This window comes from Delphinus delphis, chromosome 16 (assembly GCF_949987515.2).
Source record: "Delphinus delphis chromosome 16, mDelDel1.2, whole genome shotgun sequence".
Lineage (NCBI taxonomy): Eukaryota > Metazoa > Chordata > Mammalia > Artiodactyla > Delphinidae > Delphinus > Delphinus delphis.
Window position 1 is genome coordinate 34,562,741 of NC_082698.1, and position 20,723 is coordinate 34,583,463.

General features: G+C 40.1%; 1 protein-coding gene across 2 annotated transcripts in view; it reads right to left on the reverse strand.

The window, feature by feature from the left end:
- TNKS2 (tankyrase 2) overlaps window positions 1–18,218 on the reverse strand; it is a 61,745-nt gene extending 43,527 nt beyond the window's left edge. For both annotated transcript variants that reach the window (XM_060034482.1, XM_060034481.1), the window contains exons 1-5: window positions 17,755–18,218; window positions 5,140–5,364; window positions 2,685–2,780; window positions 531–567; window positions 273–348 (exon numbers count right to left, since the gene is read on the reverse strand). In XM_060034482.1, coding sequence (XP_059890465.1) covers window positions 273–348; window positions 531–567; window positions 2,685–2,780; window positions 5,140–5,364; window positions 17,755–17,953 — 633 coding nt within the window. In that variant the 5' untranslated portion in view covers window positions 17,954–18,218. The remainder of the gene's footprint in view (window positions 1–272; window positions 349–530; window positions 568–2,684; window positions 2,781–5,139; window positions 5,365–17,754) is intronic.
- Window positions 18,219–20,723: the final 2,505 nt, after the last annotated feature.

Sequence of the window (20,723 nt, forward strand, 5' to 3'; positions counted from 1 at the left end):
ATAACTTCAGTCTAAATAATAGTAATAATCTGGTTTTACAAAATCCAACATATATACTGAAGGCATAGTATAATAGTTTACAAGTTCACTATTGCAAATAGGAAGCTACCTAAATGTTCATTATTAAAAAAGTTTTACTAAGGTTAAGAATTAATCCAAATTATTGCTTAAAAGAAAATATCAGCATTTTTGTCAAATGTTTTAAGTTAAGAGATAAACACAATTTCATGTTACCAGGAAATGCACACAAACTTAGTTGCAAAAGGAAGTACCTTTCTGCCATCACTTGCATGGCAGTTGACATTTAATGGTGTAAGCAGAGCCATCATTTTTTCCTCATTGCCACTCCTAGCATACAAAAAAATGTATTAGCAATTTTTATTCTTTATCAGATCCTATCTGGAGACATGTATGTGACCATTAAAAAAAATGCATTCTCTTTTAGAGAGTTTGTTTATTGTAAAAAAAAATAAAATTAAAAATTAAATGGTGAAATATTTATGATACATATTTATAACACTAGTACACACCTGGCACTCTCCAAGAGTTCATCTTTCTTATATTCACCTGTGAATTAGGGGAAAAAAAAAAAAAGCAGAAATTAAAACAAAATTAATTACAGAAGTAATGTCAGTTTTATGCATAAAGATGCTCAGTGAACTATATTTAAAGTAGAAAAAATTGGAAATAAATGTCCAATGAATGGAAAATAGTTAATCAACAGAATACTGTGCAGTTTAAAAATATATATATGAAGACAGACAGAATACCTCTGTTATGAAAGTGAAAAAAAGATTCAATGTTATATAATGAAACATTACCGCAACTATATGAAAACAATATGCACAGAAAGAGGAAAGCCGAGAAGGAAATAAATCAAAATTTTAACAAAGTTTGTCTTAGGGGGTAGGTTATGGGTAACCTTTTCCATTTCTTTTTTACTCCTCAAATTTCATAAAACCAATGTTATTTGTTTAACAGACAAAATGCATTCACGACTTCATTCAAAATCAGAACAAAACAAAATCCAATATAAAAATATAACAATATCACAGAAAGTACAAAAGATACTCTATAGCATCACCAATGGAACATAATCATTAACATTTTTATGAATCCAGAAGATTTTTCTACACTAAAATTGTTTTATTACAATGCTGCTTTAAATATATACAAATAGGGCTTCCCTGGTAGCGCAGTGCTTAAGAATCTGCCTGCCAATGCAGGGGACACGGGTTCGAGCCCTGGTCCGGGAAGATCCCACATGCCACGGAGCAACTAAGCCTGTGCGTCACAACTACTGAGCTTGCTCTCTAGAGCCTGTGAGCCACAACTACTGAAGCCTGCACGCTTAGAGCCCATGCTCCGCTACAAGAGAAGCCACTGCAATGAGAAGCCCACGTACAGCAACGAAGAGTAACCACTGCTAGCTGTAACCAAAGAAAAGCCCACGCGCAGCAATGAAGACCCAACACAGCCAAAAATGAATAAATAAATTTAAAAATATATATATATATATACATACAAAAACAGGACTAAATAAACTTCTTATGCCTATAGCCTTTATATTTACAAATGAATACAAGCAAAAACTTTAAAATCGATACAATTTAAATTAACATAATAAAGTGTTTATTTATTTGCTTCAACGAAATCCTAACTGGTGTCCACAATATGAATTGTATATTGATTGCTGTGCAAGGCTTCTTTTGAGCCCCAAGATTTTTAACAAAGGTAAAAGTAGGGAATAGCATGGAATAGGGAAGGAGGAAATGAACACTGAATTGTTGGTTACAATAGCTCACTTTTCTAGAACTCTTTTGGGGGCTAGTCTAAATTTGCTCAGTAATACCAGAAGAAATATCACAAAGCCCAAGCACAAAAGCTCACAGCAGAGCCCCTCAAACTCTTGACTATTAGACATAATTCTAATGGTGATCACACAGTAGATAAGAATACAAAAAATAATATGGCAGAGAGTTGCTTCAGAGGAAATACTCTGGTAAGGGAGAAAATATGTGAAGTAGATACTACCACTCAAAAAAGCCTGACAGCCTGAAATAAACCTAAACCTAGGGAACACAGCCTTATATATCTTAATATGTTCCAAGCACATGAATATGTTCTAGTAGAACACAGTAATTCTTACTCTTCATGGTACTGAAATTGATGTGCCCAGAATCCTGTTTAGAAAAGCAAGAGAATGATTACTAACACACAATTATCTACCACCCCTGCCCCCAATAAGGCAGGAATCACAAATTTAAAAGCTAATTCAAAAAAAAAAAACACAGGAAACTTTACCTTCCTTGGACAAGAATCAAATGTCAACTGTTCAGATGCAAAAAAGAATAGCAACTGAGGGCTTCCCTGGTGGCGCAGTGGTTGAGAGTCTGCCTGCCGATGCAGGGGACACGGGTTCGTGCCCCAGTCCGGGAAGATCCCACATGCCGCAGAGCGGCTAGGCCCGTGAGCCATGGCCGCTGAGCCTGTGCTCCGCAACAGGAGAGGCCACAACAGTGAGAGGCCCACGTACCGCAAAAAAAAAAAAAAAAAAAAAAAATGAATAGCAACTGAACTGATACTATTAAAAAAATCTCATTGAGGTCATTAACTGACAGTCTACCTAGCAAGTTCATTCTTTATATTCTTCCCAGAATACCAAAGAGAGTATGTAGACTTACCAGTCAGCACTGCTTTGGCAGACGGGTCTGCTAAATCCAATGCTGTCCTTCCATCTGTATTTCGAATGGTTGGCTCAGCTCCATGCTGTAAGAGCACTGCAAAACAGCAACACTACCTTTCAAAATGGTAATTGTGACAATTTGATTTTAATAAATCATTTTCTCAAAAATTCTGGTCCAGGGGCTTCCCTGGTGGCGCAGTGGTTGACAGTCCGCCTGCCGATGCAGGGGACATGGGTTCGGGCCCCGGTCTGGGAAGATCCCACATGCCGCGGAGCGGCTGGGCCCGTGAGCCATGGCCGCTGAGCCTGAGTGTCCGGAGCCTGTGCTCCACAACGGGAGAGGCCACAACAGTGAGAAGTCTCAAAGTAATTTAAAGACTTTTTATATCCTGATAGTATGGTAAATGTTATATTTTAAAGATAAGAATATATAAAATATTCCATTATTTAATGTATTAGACACATTTAATTTATCTCCCCTAAGCTCAATGTCAGATTTTCCTTTGCTAAACAAGTGAGTAAGGACAGATAAAGAACTAAAAGGCAAGTTTACTTGAAAGCTTGTTTTCTCACACCAAATGAACACTGTCTAGAAAGATTACTCTATAATAGCAAAAATGAAATTTCTAAAGCTGTGAATAGCCCAGGAATAGGGATCTGCGGGATTAAAAAAAAAAAAAGAAAGAAAGAAAAAGAAAAAAGCACTCTGTAGAGTTAACAAACCCCCAATCAAAACTGCTACATTACAACCCAAAAAGCATAAAAAGACTTGTGCTATACTCTGTACATATTGCTATTTGGTTATATAAAGATATTCCATCACAATGTATAAATAAGGAGCTGGGGAAAGACAGGCAAACACATGCAAAAAGGGAAGCTCAGCTCCTGTTCCTTTATAGGGTTAATGTTCATTCCACTGTACTCCTATCTCTAACAGTGATGTCCAATAGAAATAAAATGTGAGCCACATATGTAATTTAAAATTTTCTAGCAGCCAGATTATAAAAATAAAAAGAAACAGGTTAATTTTAACATATTTTATTTAATCCAATATACCCCAAATATTGTCATTTCAATATTTACATTTATATTGTAAGCAATATAAAATTGAGATATTTTGCATTCCTTTTCTTTGTACTAATCTTTGAAATCTGGTATGTATTTTCCCCTTACAGTACATCTCAATTTGAACTAGCCACATTACAAGTCTTCAACTACCATACTGGACAGTGCAGATCTATAACTATATTTGGAAAACCCTACATTATTAAAGCTAATTATTTATATGCCTGAAACTCAGGTACCAGAAAAGGATTCTGAGCAGAGGGCAGATAACACAAAGGACAAAAACAACCAAAAAAAGATAACACACAGGAAAGGAGAACTGGACAGAGGTTACTAGGTAATCCTTTTCTTATCTTTATAAATTACCTAACCTAATTTAAACTAAGCTCATGACTTCAGTATAAGGTGATTTGGGTTGGTGGAGGGCTGGGAGAGAGAGAAAGAACAATTTAAGTCTAGCATAGAGCCCCTAGACTTTTCCTAGTGCACAGAACTGGTTTTCTATCTGTCTCAAGGATTTCAAGTGTCCCTGTTTTGCATCAGGAAATAGAGGTAAGGTAGCAGTCCAAAATCTGACTCTGTTAAGCTCAGAAAAGTCAATACCGGGTTAATGACAATTCTCAAATAAGCAGCCTTCTCGCGTATAATTTTCTGTCAGTGACCAAACTGTTAAGCAAATCCTATTTCATTCATTAAAGTATCCTAAATGACTGACAGTTTTTCCTTCAAATGCTTCTTGACTTATCCTGCCATTTCTACTCTCCTACAACCACCCTAGTTCATGACTTCATCATTTCTCATCTGCATTATTCTATAGCTTCCTAGCTAGTCTCCCTAATGCCATCCTTTCTACTCAGCCCTCTACCACATCACTCTTTCTAAAATATACTGCTCTCACCACACTGTCCCCTCCTTAAAAGTTATCAACGATTCCAAACTATTTACGTAACAATATCAAGCTCCTTACCCTGGAATCCGAAGCTCCTTATAAAGAAGTCACTACCTACCTTTTTGACCTTTCTCCCCAGTACTTCCTGGGAAGACTCAGGAAGGAGTGACTCAACTCCAGCCCAGTCACTGCACTCATTATCCTCTAACACTCTGTTCACTTCCACCACGCCTTCATCTGGTTCTTTGTGTGTTATTCCCAAGAGAATCCATATTTCTAGAGAAGAGAAATTCTGTACTACTCTATTCTCTAAAATACTTAAGCTCAGTACCACATACAAAAAGACACTTAGTAAACAGTGGTTGGATTAATCACGAAATGTTCTTAAATACTTAAATTCAGCCTGGCAGAATTTGATCACATTAACAAATGAATTCAATTAAGATCAAGAATAGTTACAAACTATTTCAGAAAAATTCTGGAATGTAAACAGTCTTACCAATGCAAACATCAATCTTTCCTTTAATTGCAGCTTCATGGAGAGGAGTATAATTCCAATTATCACGAGCATTTGGGTCTGCACCATGTCGCAAGAGGAGATTGACTACTTCAGCATGACCAAAAGAGCATGCGTTATGAAGAGGAATAAGCCCCCCATCATCACGTGCTTGGACATTTGCACCATTCTGAAGCAAATATTCAACTACATCTTTCCGTCCAAAACCTAGAAGAAAACAAATGATCCACATTTAAATTCTCCAAAGAAAACATATCAAATTAGAATCAATAAGTACAAGCCATGCTAAAATGTTTTTGGATGCAAAACAGTAACAGATTCAAGAATTCATTGATGAAATATATCATTAACTAATCTTAATTAGAAAGTCAAAGGGTCTCTCCAATACATTAGGTAGTACTACTACTAACTTCAGAGGAAGGTTATGAAATTAGTGACTGAAAGCCCAAAGTTCAAACATTTCCCACTCTACAATAGCATTCCTAATCGCAAATGATGAGTTCTGCATATTTTGTGTGCAGACATTTTCAGGTATTCAAAGTATATACTAACCAACTCTTGCTAGAATCCCTTTCCCACATGTATCTCATGAAATGTTTCTATTGAACTGGGGGACTATGAGACAGCAACAAAAATGTTTGTATTTGTCTATGTAGTGAAGATAGAGAGAGGTGATACTAGGCAGAAGTGTGATATGAGGTGTCTTCAAAGGAGCCCTTACTTTGCCACCTGCACAACACAAGCAACTTCTGCCTAGGTAGGAGGCCTTCTTTAGAAACCCATGTCCCACAGTTCTGCTGCAATTGCCCCCGTAAGGAAAAAAACCAAAAAAGACAACTCATTTATACTGGTTAATAGATTTAGTACCAATGAGTTTCAATCTTTTACCATTCCTACGTAACAGCACCTGAAATCTTTTTACACTTGATAGTAAAAAGAAAAGGATTTCAGGCATATGTTAAAGTAGTTGGGGAGACATACCTGTGTATTGGGAGAGAGACAAAAGACCTTTACATTCATCTGAAATTTTATCAGAATATTCTTAAAACCACCAAGCCTGAATATAGTCCTTCTAAGAAGACCAGAGTGGAGTTGAATGAGAAAGCAACAACATACAATGTTTCCAAGGTGTATGTCTGAGGCTGGCCTGGCTGCAACTGAGGGAAGAGTTACATGACTGAAGAGATTAACTGTCTTGTTTTGTTTTGTCTAAACATTCTAAGCTCTATGTCACAGAGGTGGGTGTCTTTGATACTCCCTATTCTTGATCTTTGATTCTCCCTACTCTCAAAGAGTTTACAATTTAGGATGTGGAGAAACAGTAATCTCAATATACTATAACTGTCATAAAAGAGGTATATAGAAAATGCTACTAGAACTCAAAGAAGAGAATACCTAATTGGGGGAAAGCAGAGAACAGGAAGGACTATCCCAAAGGAGAGTCCAGTGATGACATGTCAGCTGAAGGCTTACAGAAAAATGAAGGGATCATTAGGAAAATGAGAGGAGAGAAGTGAGGTGAGGAGAAAAGAGACAGGGAGTGGGAAAAAGCTAAGCAAGGAAAGAGCACTGCAGTTAAAGCAGAAGAAATAAGATGTACACAGGCATTGAAGTGTGAAAGAGCTAATCATTCATAGTAGCCAGGACACAGAATGCCCAAGTAGGCAGAAGCCAGATGAGGAAGAACCTTACAAGCCACACTAAGGTGGTGCATGGATTTTGTCCTATAGACTAGTGTTTTTCAAGCTGCTTTCAGGTAATAGATTTAATGCAATTTTTTTTGCCTTAAAAAAACTGAGATATAATTGACATATAAGGTTATATTAGTTTCAAGTGCACAACATAATGATTTGATACTTGTATATAGTGCAAAATGGACACAATAGTCTAGTTAACACTTATCACTATGCATAGTTAAAAATTTTTTCTTGTGATGAGAACTTTTAAGATCTACTCTCTTAGCAACTTTCAAATATATAATACAGTATTATTAACTATAGTCATCATGCTGTACATTTCATCCCCAGGACTTAATTTCACATAACATAATGCCCTCAAAGTCCATTCATGTTGTTGCAAATGGAAGATTTCATTCTTTTTTTACAGCTGAATTATATTCCATTGTGTATATACACCTCAGTTTCCTTATCCATTCATCCTTGATAGACACTTAAGTTTTTTCCTATGTCTTGGCTATTGTAAATAATGCTGCAGTGGCTCTATTTACAATAGCCAAGACATGGAAGCAACCTAAATGTCCATGGACAGATGAATGGATAAGACAAATATCATATGATATCGCTTATAGGTGGAATCTAAAATATGATACAAATGAACTTATTTATAAAACAGAAATAAACTCACAGACATAGAAAACAAGCTTATGGTTACCAAAGGGGAAACGGAGTGTGTGTGTGTGTGTGTGTGTGTGTGTGTGTGTGTGTGAGACAAATTAGGAGTTTGTGATTAGCAGATACAAACTACTACATATAAAACTTAAATAACAAGGTTCTACTGTATAGCACAGAGAACTTTATTCAATATGTTGTAATAAACTATAATGGAAAAGAATATGAAAGAGAATATATATACATATATACACACACACATATATAAAACTGAATCACTTTGCAGTAACCAGAAACTAACACATTATAAATTAACTATACTTCAATTTAAAAAAAAGAAAAATAATGCTGCAGTGAACATGGGGGCGCACAAGCTTTTTTGAGTTAGCATTTTCTAATGAAATCCTATATAAAATTCCAATATGTGTCTCGTTCACTGCAAAAATACCCAATGCCTGGTACATAGCTGGCACTCATAAGTTGCAAATTAGCTGAATTCAATTTAAAACAATACTATTCAGGTTGAATCTGCTGCCTTCTCCTTCACAAAGACCCAAAGGAAATTACCCCCCTATTCCAGAGGCATCCTGTAGAAACAGTATGAAAAATACTGCTACATAACACATCAATGGTCACTGAAGGACAAGCAAATACTTACTAATATATTGTATATTTTAAACCCCTGTTTTGCATCTTCCTTAAAAAAAAAAACAAAAAACTAATAACATGCTAGAAATCAACTCCTATCAGCACACATTTTATTGACTGCAAGTACCAAAATTTAACAAGTTCCTTTCTCATGAATAGTTAGGTTGTGTCTAATCTTTTGCTACTGCACACAATGTTGCCAGGAGTAACTAAAGACAGAAGAGAAAACTGACAGTATCTGACAACTTCTTTAATTTTGGGAAAAGAGATGACTATCAGATATCTGAGACACAAAGTAAAACAGGATATTTTGTGAGATAAGATTATTTGTTTTTGGAAATGCTTAGCTTGAGGAACAAATGCCCAGTAAGTAGAAGGTTCTGTGGATTTTGATCTAAGGAAATTAGTATGAGCTAGCAACTGACATTTTGAAGTCCTGACCATAAAGATGGTGTTTGAAGCCATGCAAGAAAATGAATGAAGTTGACTAGAGAGCACTACTAGTTTTCTGTTTTGTTGAAAGAAGTGTATTTTCTATCAAGGATCAATCCCTTCTACACTGTAGCCCTTGCTCACCTTCTCAAGGTCTGCCCACTCACATCAGTCTCTCCCTCTCCACCATATCATTCCCGGAAGTATGTAAACATGTTCTACATCTTCCATCTTATTAAAAACATTCTCCCTGAATTTACTTTTCCATTTCTCTGCTCCCCTGCATATTCAAACCTCTAAGGATTGTCACCAGTTCTCTCATTTACTCTTCTCCCAAATCCAGTCTGGCCTCTTCCTTACAACTGCTTTCATCAAGGCCACTTACAATCTCCATGTTGCCAAACCCAAAAGACACATGTCTGTCCTCATCTGACTGACCTCTCAGCAACATTTGACAACTGACTACTTCCTTCCTTGTGAAACATCTCTCCAAGTTTCCATGACATCACACACTCCTGGGTTTTCCTTGTTTCATCTGTTCATTTAACAAATGATCAGGCAATATCAACCATGTAATGGACACTTTTCTGGGTGCCTGGCACATACTAGTGTACAAAACAGCCCAAATCTCTGCCTTTGAGGAACTTCTACGGAGGTGGAGCAGATGAACAACAAATGCACAAAATGAGTACGTTAGAAGGTAATTAGAGGGAGACTTCCCTGGTGGTCCAGTGGTTAAGACGTACGCTCTCAATGCAGGGGGCCCAGGTTCGACCCCTGGTCAGGGAACTAGATCCCACATGCATGCTGCAACTAAGAGCCCGCATGCTGCAACCAAAGATACCGTGTGCTGCAATGAAGATCTGGCATAGCCAAATACATAAATAAATAAATATTTTTTTAAAAAGGTAATTAGAGAAAGAGTAGAATAAGAAGTAATCAGGATGTGTGTATGGAGTGGGTCATAAAATGGAACAGGGAGGTCATCATAGGCCTTACTGAGATGGTGACATTTGATGAAAGACCTGAAAGAGAGAGTGTTAGCCCTACTGACCAACTGTTAGAAGGTCAGAGTAAATGGAGCCAAGTAAGAAAGGGGTAGCATAGCAGGAGATGAGGTTAGAAGTAATGAGGACCAGCTAGAGAGGCTTGAGGATCACTGTAAGAACTTTGGCTTTTTTACTCTGAGGAAAAAGGGAGCGTCACTGCAGGGTTTTGAGCTGGTAAATTACATGATATGACTTATATTTGAAAAGTACCCTCTGGCTGTTGTGTTGAGACTAGATTTAAGGGGGTTTAGGATAGAAGTAGATGAGAGATTATGGTGGTTTGGACCATAATGTGGTGGAACTTGTCAGAATATTAAGTAACAGATTCTGGGTACTCTGAAGGTAGAGCCTGCACAGTTTGCTCACATATTGGACGTGGGGTGAGGGTAAGAGTGAGGAGGTTAAGAGAGGTTGGGGCCGAGAGAGGAGTCATGGATGACTCCAAGGTTTTTGGACTAAGAAATGGAGTGGTGGAGTTGGCATCAACTCAGATGGGGAAGGCTACAGCCAAAACAGGTTCATGGCAAAAGATGAGGAATTCAGGTTTTGGACATGTCCTACTTCCCTGGGGGCTTCTTGCTTATTCCACCCCATTTTTAATGCCAGGATTCCTCAAGACTCAGTTCTCTACCCTCTTGTCCCCTCTTAGATGATCTCATCTTCTCCTATGGCTTTAAGCACCACATAGATACACAACCTGCAAATTTAAATCTCCAGTCTAGACTTTTCACCTGAATTCCAGGCTGTTTACTGGACATATCTCCACCTGGGTATTTCAAAGGCATCTCAGACTCAACATGTTCCCTAACTTCTCTTCATTCCACCGACACTGCCCCAACCCACTGTCTCCAGCCTGAACTACTGCAAAAGTCTCCTTAATTGGGCCTCTCATTTCTACTCTGTCCCCAGAGATCTTTTAAAGACAATCATCATACCATACCCCTGTTTAAAATAATTCACTGGCTTCCCACTGCTGCTTAGAATAAAATACAATCACGCTCCCATGGCCTACAAGGTCTGCTGCATGAACTGGCCATTACCGCCTTCTCAAACTTCATTTCATACCACTCTTCCCTTTCTGAGCTGTGATCCAGCTTTCTTTCAGTTCATCAAGTATGCCAACCTTACTTCAGTGGTACATGCTGCCTGTCTGCTTGGACTCCTCCCTTGCTCTTTGCATCCCTCATTTCTACTCACTGTCTAACCTGTTTAAATGTCTCCACCTTAAGAAGGCCATTCCTGAGCATTCTATTTACAGCAGACCATTCGGCACACCCACACATTCAATTCAGTTGGTTTTCCCCTCTCCTTCACTAGAATGCAAACTTCAGGAAAAAAACACAGGAGTTTTTGTCTTTGTTGTTCACAGCAGTATCTTCCGGCACTTATTAAAACTTGTAATTACTGTTTAGTACTTATCTCCTGGACTCTCAAGTTCCATAAAAGGGGATCAATGTCTATCTTAGTTCATCATTACTTCCCCAGTGTCCTTCACACTGCATGGCACATAACAATTTGTTGATATTTGCTGAATTAATATATCACGGTATGAGAAAAGGAGACTGAGAAATAAAACTAAGAAAGAATGGCGGGCTTCCCTGGTGGCGCAGTGGTTGAGAATCTGCCTGCCAATGCAGGGGACATAGGTTTGAGCCCTGGTGCGGGAAGATCCCACATGCCGCAGAGCAACTAGGCCCATGAGCCGCAACTACTGAGCCTGCGCGTCTGGAGCCTGTGCCCCGCAACAAGAGAGGCCGCGACAGTGAAAGGCCCGCGCATCGCGATGAAGAGTGGCCCCCCGCTTGCCGCAACTAGAGAAAGCCCTCGCACAGAAACGAAGACCCAACACAGCCAAAAATAAATAAAAAAGCAGTTTCTTTAAAAAAAGAAAGAAAGAAAGAAAGAAAGAATGGCAAAGCAGAAGCCACGAGGGAAAATTTCAAGGAGGGAAAGGCCAAATCTGCTGCCACTATGCTCTGACCTGAATCTTCCTTACCACAGCCTGGGTACTGTTGATCACACTGTCCTCCCAAGTGAGCCACCCACAGCTGCCCCAGTCAATGGCTCTGCTATCCCAGCCACGCAGCACCCACCTGGAAGAAAAGCTTTTAAAAAAGACTTAGGTTGGAGAGTAAGAGAAAAGGAATCAAAATAAAGAAAAATTAGTAAAGGTATCTCTTTCTTTGGAAAGTTACTTGATGTGCCCAAGCACTTTGAGAAGGATCACTATTTCTTCGGTGGTGATCGACACATGTGGAGTAGTCAAAATGGTGACTCACAGAGTAACTTCCCAAAAAAGGAGTGTGAGGTGGGCATAGAAATAGGTGTAGTAGAACATCTAGTTGTTACAACAGATAGTGTCAATTAGGAAGATATCTGTTCCAAAGGATCAGTGATCAAGCTGAAGAAAGGTCAAGTGTAGCCTTTTGTTAAAATACCATTGAGAAGAGAAGATGGCTGCCTCAAACCAGAGCCGAAGAGAGAGAATCGATACTGATGTGTCTGACTAAACACTGAAATTGAAGTTTTAGCTAGGGAGGAGACAGGGGGAGAAAGGGTTACGGTGATTTTATCTACATAGTTACCAACAGTCCAAGACACAGATGACTTCTACTTCAATAACTGTATCAACATGATTTCCTAGCCATTAAGAGGTCTGACACCCATCTGGAGACTGACTGACAGACCAGCATGTTTTCCAAGTCACAGTGTAAGGACTATATATGTGTGCAGAGGTCATGCTGCTATCCTGAGACAGTAGATAAGAGTCTGAGATTTTCAATGTTTGAAGCCACTTCTTGACATGAAAGGAATTATTTAGAGGGGGTCAGCAGGTAGCTAGTTCAAATTTTAAAATCTACTTTTGGAAGTTTGGTGAAACCTTAGCTTTAAATGGCTTCCCAAACTCTGAGGGTTAATTCCTGATAAAATCCCCATTCTTACAGTGTCAAGAATAGTTCAAAGCACTTCTGTTAAGTACTCATTTCTTGAAGAAAAAATAGTTTTGCAAGGTATATTCTGTTCATGCTCTCACTGGCCAGGTAAAACATGAATAGGCATATCCTCAGAGTCAATGCCAATCTTCATATCCTAAGGATCTCTTTATAAAGGAATCAGAAGCCTACAGTTAGCAGTCATGGCTGCTCAGGATACACTGTGGTTTATTTTATAACTATGGAATAGCACTCATCTTCAAACATGAAAATCCTGATGAAATCATACACTGAGTTTGAATCCACTATAAAGCACTGACAATGAAACAAAACAGGCTTATTTGGAAAGTAAATCTGCTGATCAATAAACTGTGTTACTTAATGGCAGGCATTGTCCCCTGTTCATTTCTGTTTACTGGCTAAGGCTAGTATCTGGTATATAGGAGGACTTGACAAACATTTGTTTGGTGCATAGCTAATACTTTGTTGGAACAGTAAGCAAACGACCTCCACAGAAAATATGAAGTTAATGATTTGTGATGACTAAGAAAAGTAGTCTATACAATTTCTCTTTTGTCAAGTTTCGTTACAATCTAGATGCCATCAGTTTCAGCAGTCCCAGGAACTGTCTTGCCAACCATGACTATTGTTAACAGTATCATATTTTGCTGCTCTACTGGAAACATGCTTTCATCTGCATGGCTTCCAGAAAGCTGTGAAGCACTGGAAGTCACTATAGAGAAACCAACTTAGACTCTTAGGAAGTTTCATTGAGAGCCACCACCTCCCCCTTTTTACAGTCCAAAGGTGGAATGGGCCATTGATGATGCAGCTGGTCCAATATGAAATGACAGTGATGTCTTGCCAACCTAAAGGTAGGCTGGTGTCATGTAGGGCTTTGTCAGAAGGAAACATTCAGAAACAGAAAATGTCAACCAATGCCATGAAACAGAGAAGGCTCCTGTGGCCTAGGAGATGGGAATGTATAATCAAGCAGCCTTCAGCTTGACTTACACAGCCAGGACTCGTGTCAGATTTTTTTTAAGGGATATCATTTTATGCTTCTCATTTACTATTAACTTTAGTTTACTAAGATCTAGAAAAAGTACTTCCCACGTATATTTCTTGAGAATGAGGAACACAAGGGACAAGGTTTTGCCTAGCTCAACTTGGGACAAATAATCTGGTCAGAGTGGAAGAAACTTGGAAAAGGATGCCATGGCCTCTGGGGTGATGAAATTCTGACAACCTGAATGCGGAAATACTGTAACAAGTACTCCAGACTGGTTGTTACTGAAGTCAACTGCCTACCTCTAAATCCATCAAGAGCTGAGGAAACAGGTATAACTCAAGTCTTGATAATATACTGGGAGATCTGATAAGTCAAAAAAAATTCTGAATTATTAAATAGACTGGTTTTTATTTGATACTGGGGTTTTCTACTGATGCAGAACTTAATTATTCCCCAAGCAAAAACCAATCCTGGAAACAAAAGTCTATAATTCTAGCCCTAGGTAAGAAATGTGGGTACATTTTGTGCATCTCCCGTAATTATGACAGTGACCTACAGCCAAAAGAAGGAAATGCTTTTGAAACATTACTGGAGGTCTTCAATAGCACCATTTTGGGAAAGGATATCAGTGGCAATCACAAGAGCTATTATATCTTTGGTAGCTGAGTTGTTAAAATCTTCAATTGGAGGAATCATTCCACTTTCTTATACCAGTCAGAATCTGACTTACTGGTCCAATTGCCTACCCTATACAGAAATCCTTTCTACAGCATCTCTGAAAGATGCCAATCCAACCACTGTTTGGAGACTTCCAGCCAATCCCACAGTTGAACAGACTGTTAGAGGCAGTCTGACTCCTTGTAACCTTTCACCTACTAGCCCCTAGTTTTGACTGCCAAGGCCAGAGGAGTCATATCCTCTCACTTTTCTACTTGACTATCTTACACATATGTGTAGATAGAAACATTGTTTAACCTTAGCCTTCTTTTATCTCTAGAATAAGTAACTCTAGTTTTCATATCAGTTGCTTGTATAATAAGTTCCAGATGCCCTAGTTCTATTTCCCTCTTCCAGGGGAAAAAAACAAACAAACAAAAAAACCCCTCTTATATGCAATTCACTTAATTGAATATAATAAAGTTAAGTCTGACTAGTTCAATGTATATGGCTGAGTAGCATACTACAAATACAGAACAGTAACAACATGCTACAAATACAAAACAAGTGCTACCTTGTTTAACTAGAACTCTAACAATGCAAGTTCTTTTTAAACCTGTCATTCTCTAGCTACATACATATGTGTCACCTCCTTTCCACCATCTCTGTACCTGAATTCCCTGAACCTAATAAATTATTTTACATATTTTCCTACTGAATGATACCCCTCTGCACACTCCAAAGAATGTTTAAGATTCTCAAGCCAGGGAATTCTATTCCTCACAGCCCAGTCCCCCAAGTTCTAAGATTCTTGAGAATACTGTGTATTTCTTTCTTTGGCTATGATGGACAACAGGATGACTTTCTCCCAAAGATTCTGTCCCTCTTCATTTTTCAGAAATGAGCTCAGAGAAGCAATCTCCTTTACTGAGATCTGCTGTTTTCTAGGGAATTATACTGTCAAGAATTTCAGATGCGATTGCTTTTAGCAAAATTAGAGCTGTAGCCTTCCTACCACCAACCTGCCTCTACAAGTTTCATTCATATCCTGTGTGTGTGTGTGGGGAGGGTGTAGGTAGGGGGCTGGTGGCAGAGCGACTGAAGAGGGAACAATTTTTCTCGTTAAGAAGTGACTTCTTAAAGCATGCTTATCTAAGAAATGTAATCTAGACCAATAATAGGAGAAAAGTTCCTATTTACATTGATTACTCTTTTCATTTGATAGAAGAACTTAACTCCTTTAGGACTGGCAATTGATTATTCCTTTAATCGAACTAAATATTTTACATGAAAAGACAGACCAAATTTTTTCTAATCTGTTCTATCGTGATTCACTTTATTTTTCGTTCCTGTTCCTTGGAAATCCAAACAAAAGACAAAATCATGTCTACCCTACCCCCCAATAAAACCTTCAAGCTTTGATCGGCTTAAAAAAAAATTTTCCCTCCCATAGCTTACCCTATAATGTACAAACACAAGAAACTGCTTTGTCAGGCAGTTACATAGTCCCACCTACACTGAGCTTCCAATAACCTGCTTACATGCATATTAACATAACGAATAACTCACCACCTACAAAGAGTTTATAAAATATATTCTCCACATATTAAGAAAAATGCAGCTGGATGCACTTATTTAAAAATTAAAAAAAAAAAATTAAGAAAACAGGTTCTCTCTCATTAATCTAATAATAATTTAGATTGAATTTACTGAGCTAATTAAAAAAAGTTTCTAATATACCTGAGTTTAAATGCAGGGCTTTAAAGCTCTGATTTAATGTAGACTATTAGTAATTTTTATTTTATTAGTTTCTTTTATACCTTGACTTCTTAAGCTTATAACCTGTACCTGAGAATTTGGATAAACTGTGAGAGGTAAGTTGGTTCCTAAAATAAGTTTTCCATTTCAGTCTAAACAAACCACATGAAATCTATGTAAAAAGTACTTTGCAATGTTGGGACAGAACTCAGGGTGGGATGGTTGGGAGGAATAAGGTCAACAAGAAGCTAATCCATAATCTTAAGTCTCTAAATATTACTATTTTCAGATATGAACTCACTAATACAACAAATTCTTGAAAGGTAGCAACTAAGATCTTCTTTGGTTATTTTTATCCCACAGATCAAGTGAACAGAATATAAGTAACACTACCCCTTGGATTACATATCGTTGGTTATGACGGTTTGCCAAATCAGTTATTTAAATGCTTACTACACGGACAACCAGGACAATCCAAATTAGCTGAGGACAGGCAGCACTGATCACCAAAATTTTAGGCAAAATGGCCAAACAGAAGATTAGACTTCGGTATTCTTCATCCTTCCCCCCTTTCTGCTGCCCACAGGCTGTTTATAGTTCTCCCACCGAAGGTCCCCCAAACCTTCTCCCTTAAAAGGCTCAATGGGAACCCAACAAATTTGTAATTGATGGAGAAAGCATACCTCCCAGTAGTATTTACATTTTCAAACAGGTACAGGTTAAAACAAACAAATCTCCCATTGGTAGAAAGTGTAAAAGCAATGCCTGTGAACAAGGAAATCTTTCTTATGCTCCTCTGCTCATCATTCCTACTCCAAAAAAAACAGAGTGCTTTAAAACATACCCTTCTGCTTTTTCAAAAAATTATTTTAAACAATCATGTAACGCACCAAGTGAAAAACCAGCATTATCGGAAGTATGAGACTCTATTCCCGCTTTCAACTGTGCATGGCTCACTTGAGGATACAGGTAATCACGATCCTTCCTCAAAGTGAAAAGTATAAATGCTTTATAGAAATAAGATGTAAATTTTAAAAAAACGTAATTCAAACGATCTAAATCTCAGAATGAGGCGAGATTAGTCCCAATTTAAATTGTAGATCCAAGCTAGAGTACCTGCACCATCTTTCCTCGCATTCTACTACTTTCCACCCCAACTTGTACGTGTCTGGCAAAGATTACCCGCCCGCACACAACCTAAGTCAGATATCAATTCTCCCAAACTTGACTCTTTCCAGTTCTAGTCTCCAGAAACTTGCTAATGACGGCTACCGAGGTAAACCTATTAACGCTAATGTGTCAATGATCAATTAAGCTGCTGCCCCTAAATCACATCCCTGCATTTTACAAAAGCATTAAGAACGTAACCCAAAGGCTTTTTAAGAGTTATAGTGGAACGTGCAAGAACGATAGATTTTGGAGATAACTGGCCTTTAAATCACAAGGTCTACTACGTCCCAACTCTTTCTGGTATGTAGAGGCCTTTTAGGGTAGTAAGACCGGAAGTTGGTACAGGTATTGTCGACACAAAACAAAGCAAAAAAGCCCAAACAAACAAACGAACAAAAAAACCCACAGCTTCCAGTGAGTGCGGCACACTCGCCCCCTAGTCCCCACTCCACGACATCGAGATGACCAGGACCGGAGCCCCAGGGGGGGAGGGCGGGGGCAGAGGTGCACTGTGTCTGGTTTCGGGCCTGCGAGCCGGGGTGCGCAGGTGGAGTCTGGGGGCGAGGCGAGGCGGCGCTGGCCCCGGTTACCTGCGGCGAAGTGGAGCGGGGTGGACTTCCTCCCCGCCGTGTCGCGGCTGTTCACCTTCTCTGGCGTCACCAGCCTCTTGACTCGCTCCACGTCCCCGTTGCGGCACGCCTCGAACAGCTCCCGGGCGGCCGGTTCCACGGCCTCGGCCGCCGCGCCCGCGCAGGCCGCGCCCCCGCCAGCGCAGCGGCGGCCCGACATGATCCTGGCCGCCGCCGCCGCCAGCAGCAGCGCCAGCAACGGCAGCAGGAGCCCCGGCCCCGCGAGCAGGAGGGCGAGGCCCCCCGGAGGAGACGCGCTCAGGGCCCGGGCCGCTCGGATCCCTGCTGTCACCGGGCTCGGCGCAGTCCCATGGCCGCGCCGCCGCGCGCCCCTCGCTCGGCCTCGCGACCCCGGCTGCCCCGCGGCGGCGGCAGAGGCACCGCGAACCCGCCGTTCGACCTCCGAAGCGACGCGGAGGCGGAAGCTGGCAAGGCCCCTCCTGCCAGCTCCTCAGAGCCCTGGGAGCGCACGTGACGTCGCGCTGCGCGTGCGCACTGGTCGTAGACGGCCGGGCAGGTTTCGGCGAGCTGGGCGGTGCGGAGGGGTTTGTGGGAAATGTGAGGCGAGAGCCTCGGGCTTTAGGAGGAGAGGGGGCTTCGTCCCACCGCCATCTTTGTGGTGGGTTTTGCTGAAGTCGAGCGACTCTGCTTATCGTCTTTTTTAAAGAATGGATTTCGTGATCTGAATTTCATTATTACACTGAAAAGAACTCTTGAAAGTTTTTCCCCGATCTTGCATATTATTTTGGGCTTCTTTTGTGGAAAATTTCCATTTTTTCAGCTTCCACAATCCCTTTTTCCTGGGGGTTTCTTTTCTGTTTCGCTTGTTTGTTTGTACACCCCCTCCCCCATCCCCACTGTCTCTTCCCTTCCCCCGCAACTGCTAATTTGCTATTTCTTGTGGGCCACTTCTCGGAAATGAATGAGTTGCTTGATGGGAAGTTTGGATGAGCTGCCCCAAGGTCATTTGAAGAAAATTAGGAAAGCAATGAAAGTTTGTTCCAATTCTAAATTAATAATTGAGAGGCATGGCTTAGATTAATTAGTGTGTCCATAGTTATTAGTTTAGGACTAAATGAGTGACCACTTGTAACTCCATATTATGCTGCTTTGGCTGAGGTGTGGATATACTGGTGACAAAGTTCAATGAGTTGCGATTTATTTATTTTTTTCCTATGAAAACAAGAAAAGCACATAATTCTCACGCTTAAGGTAGTGATCAGCTGGGTTTCTTTAAATAAAGATTTTTTTGGTGTGGACCATTTTTAAAGTCTTTTATTGAACTTGTTACAATATTGCTTCTGTTTTATGTTTTGGGGGTTTTTTGGCCAGAAGACATGTGGGATCTTAGCTCCCCAACCTGGGATCGAACCCACACCCCTGCATTGGAAGGTGAAGTCTTTTTTTTTTAATTAATTAATTTATTTATGTATTTATTTTTGGCTGAGTTGGGTCTTTGTTGTTTCGCCCGGGCTTTCTCTAGTTGCAGAGAGCGGGAGCTACTCTTCATTGCAGTGTGCAGCCTTCTCCTTGTGGAGCATGGGCTTCAGGCGCCTGGGCTTCAGTAGTTGTGCTTGCGGGCTCTAGAGTGCAGGCTCAGTAGTCGTGGCACACGGTCTTAGTTGCTCCACGGCATGTGGGATCTTCTCGGATCAGGGCTCGAACCAGTGTCGCCTGCATTGGCAGGCGGATTCTTAACCACTGCGCCACCAGGGAAGCCCTGGAAGGTAAAGTCTTAACCACTGGACTGCAAGGGAAGTCACTCTAGACAGTCTAATCATCTGTGAATGTGAATGTTGGAAAAAGTTTCTGCTTTTCCCATCCTAGGCCTTAGGCCTTACTGGGTTGGCTAAGACTGCTAATGTAATATTGAGTAAAAGTATTAATATTGGATATGCTTGCCTTGTTCTGATTTTTAAAAGGACGTCTAACCTTTTACTGTTAAGAATGATGTTTGGGGGATTTCCCTGGTAGCCCAGTGGTAAGAATCCGCCTTCCAATGCAGGGGACGCTGGTTTGATTCCTGGTTGGGGAACTAAGATCCCACATGCCGTTGGGCAACTAAGCCCACGCACCACAACTACTGAGTTCTCGCGCCTCAACGAAAGAGCCTGTGTGCCGCAAACTACAGAACCCATGCGCTCTGGACCCTGTGCACCACAGCTACAGAGCCCACGCGCCCTGGAGTCTGCGTGCTGCAACTAGAGAGAGAAAACCCACATGCCACAACTAGAGAGAAGCCTGCGTGCTGCAACAAAAGATCCTGCACACCTCAACAAAGAACCCACGTGCTGCAACTAAGACCTGATGCAGCCAAAAAATAATAATAAAAAAAAAAGCCACCCCTAAAAAAAAAAAAAAAAAATTTTTTTCACCTAGAAGAGAACATAGGCAAGACATTCTCTGACATAAACCGTAGCAATATTTTCTTAGTCTCCCAAGGCAAAGGAAATAAAAGCAAAAATAAACAAATGGAATCTAATCAAAGTTATAAGCTTTTGCATAGCAAAGGAAACAATAAACAAAATGAAAAGACAACCTACAGACTGGGAGAAAATAATTGTGAATGATACGACTGAAAAGGGCTTAATTTCCAAAATATACAAACAGCTCAGACAATTCAATATCAAAAAAACAACCCAATCAAAAAATGGGCAGAACTAAATAGACATTTCTCCAAAGAAGACATACAGATGGCCAACAGGCACATGAAAAGATGCTCAACTTTGCTAATTATTAGAAAAATGCAAATCAAAACTACAATGAGGTGTCATCTCACACTGGTCAGAATGGCCATCATCAAAAAGTCTATAAGGGCTTCCCTGGTGGCGCAGTGGTTGAGAGTCTGCCTGCCGATGCAGGGGACACGGGTTCGTGCCCCGATCCGGGAAGATCCCACATGCCACAGAGTGGCTGGGCCCGTGAGCCAT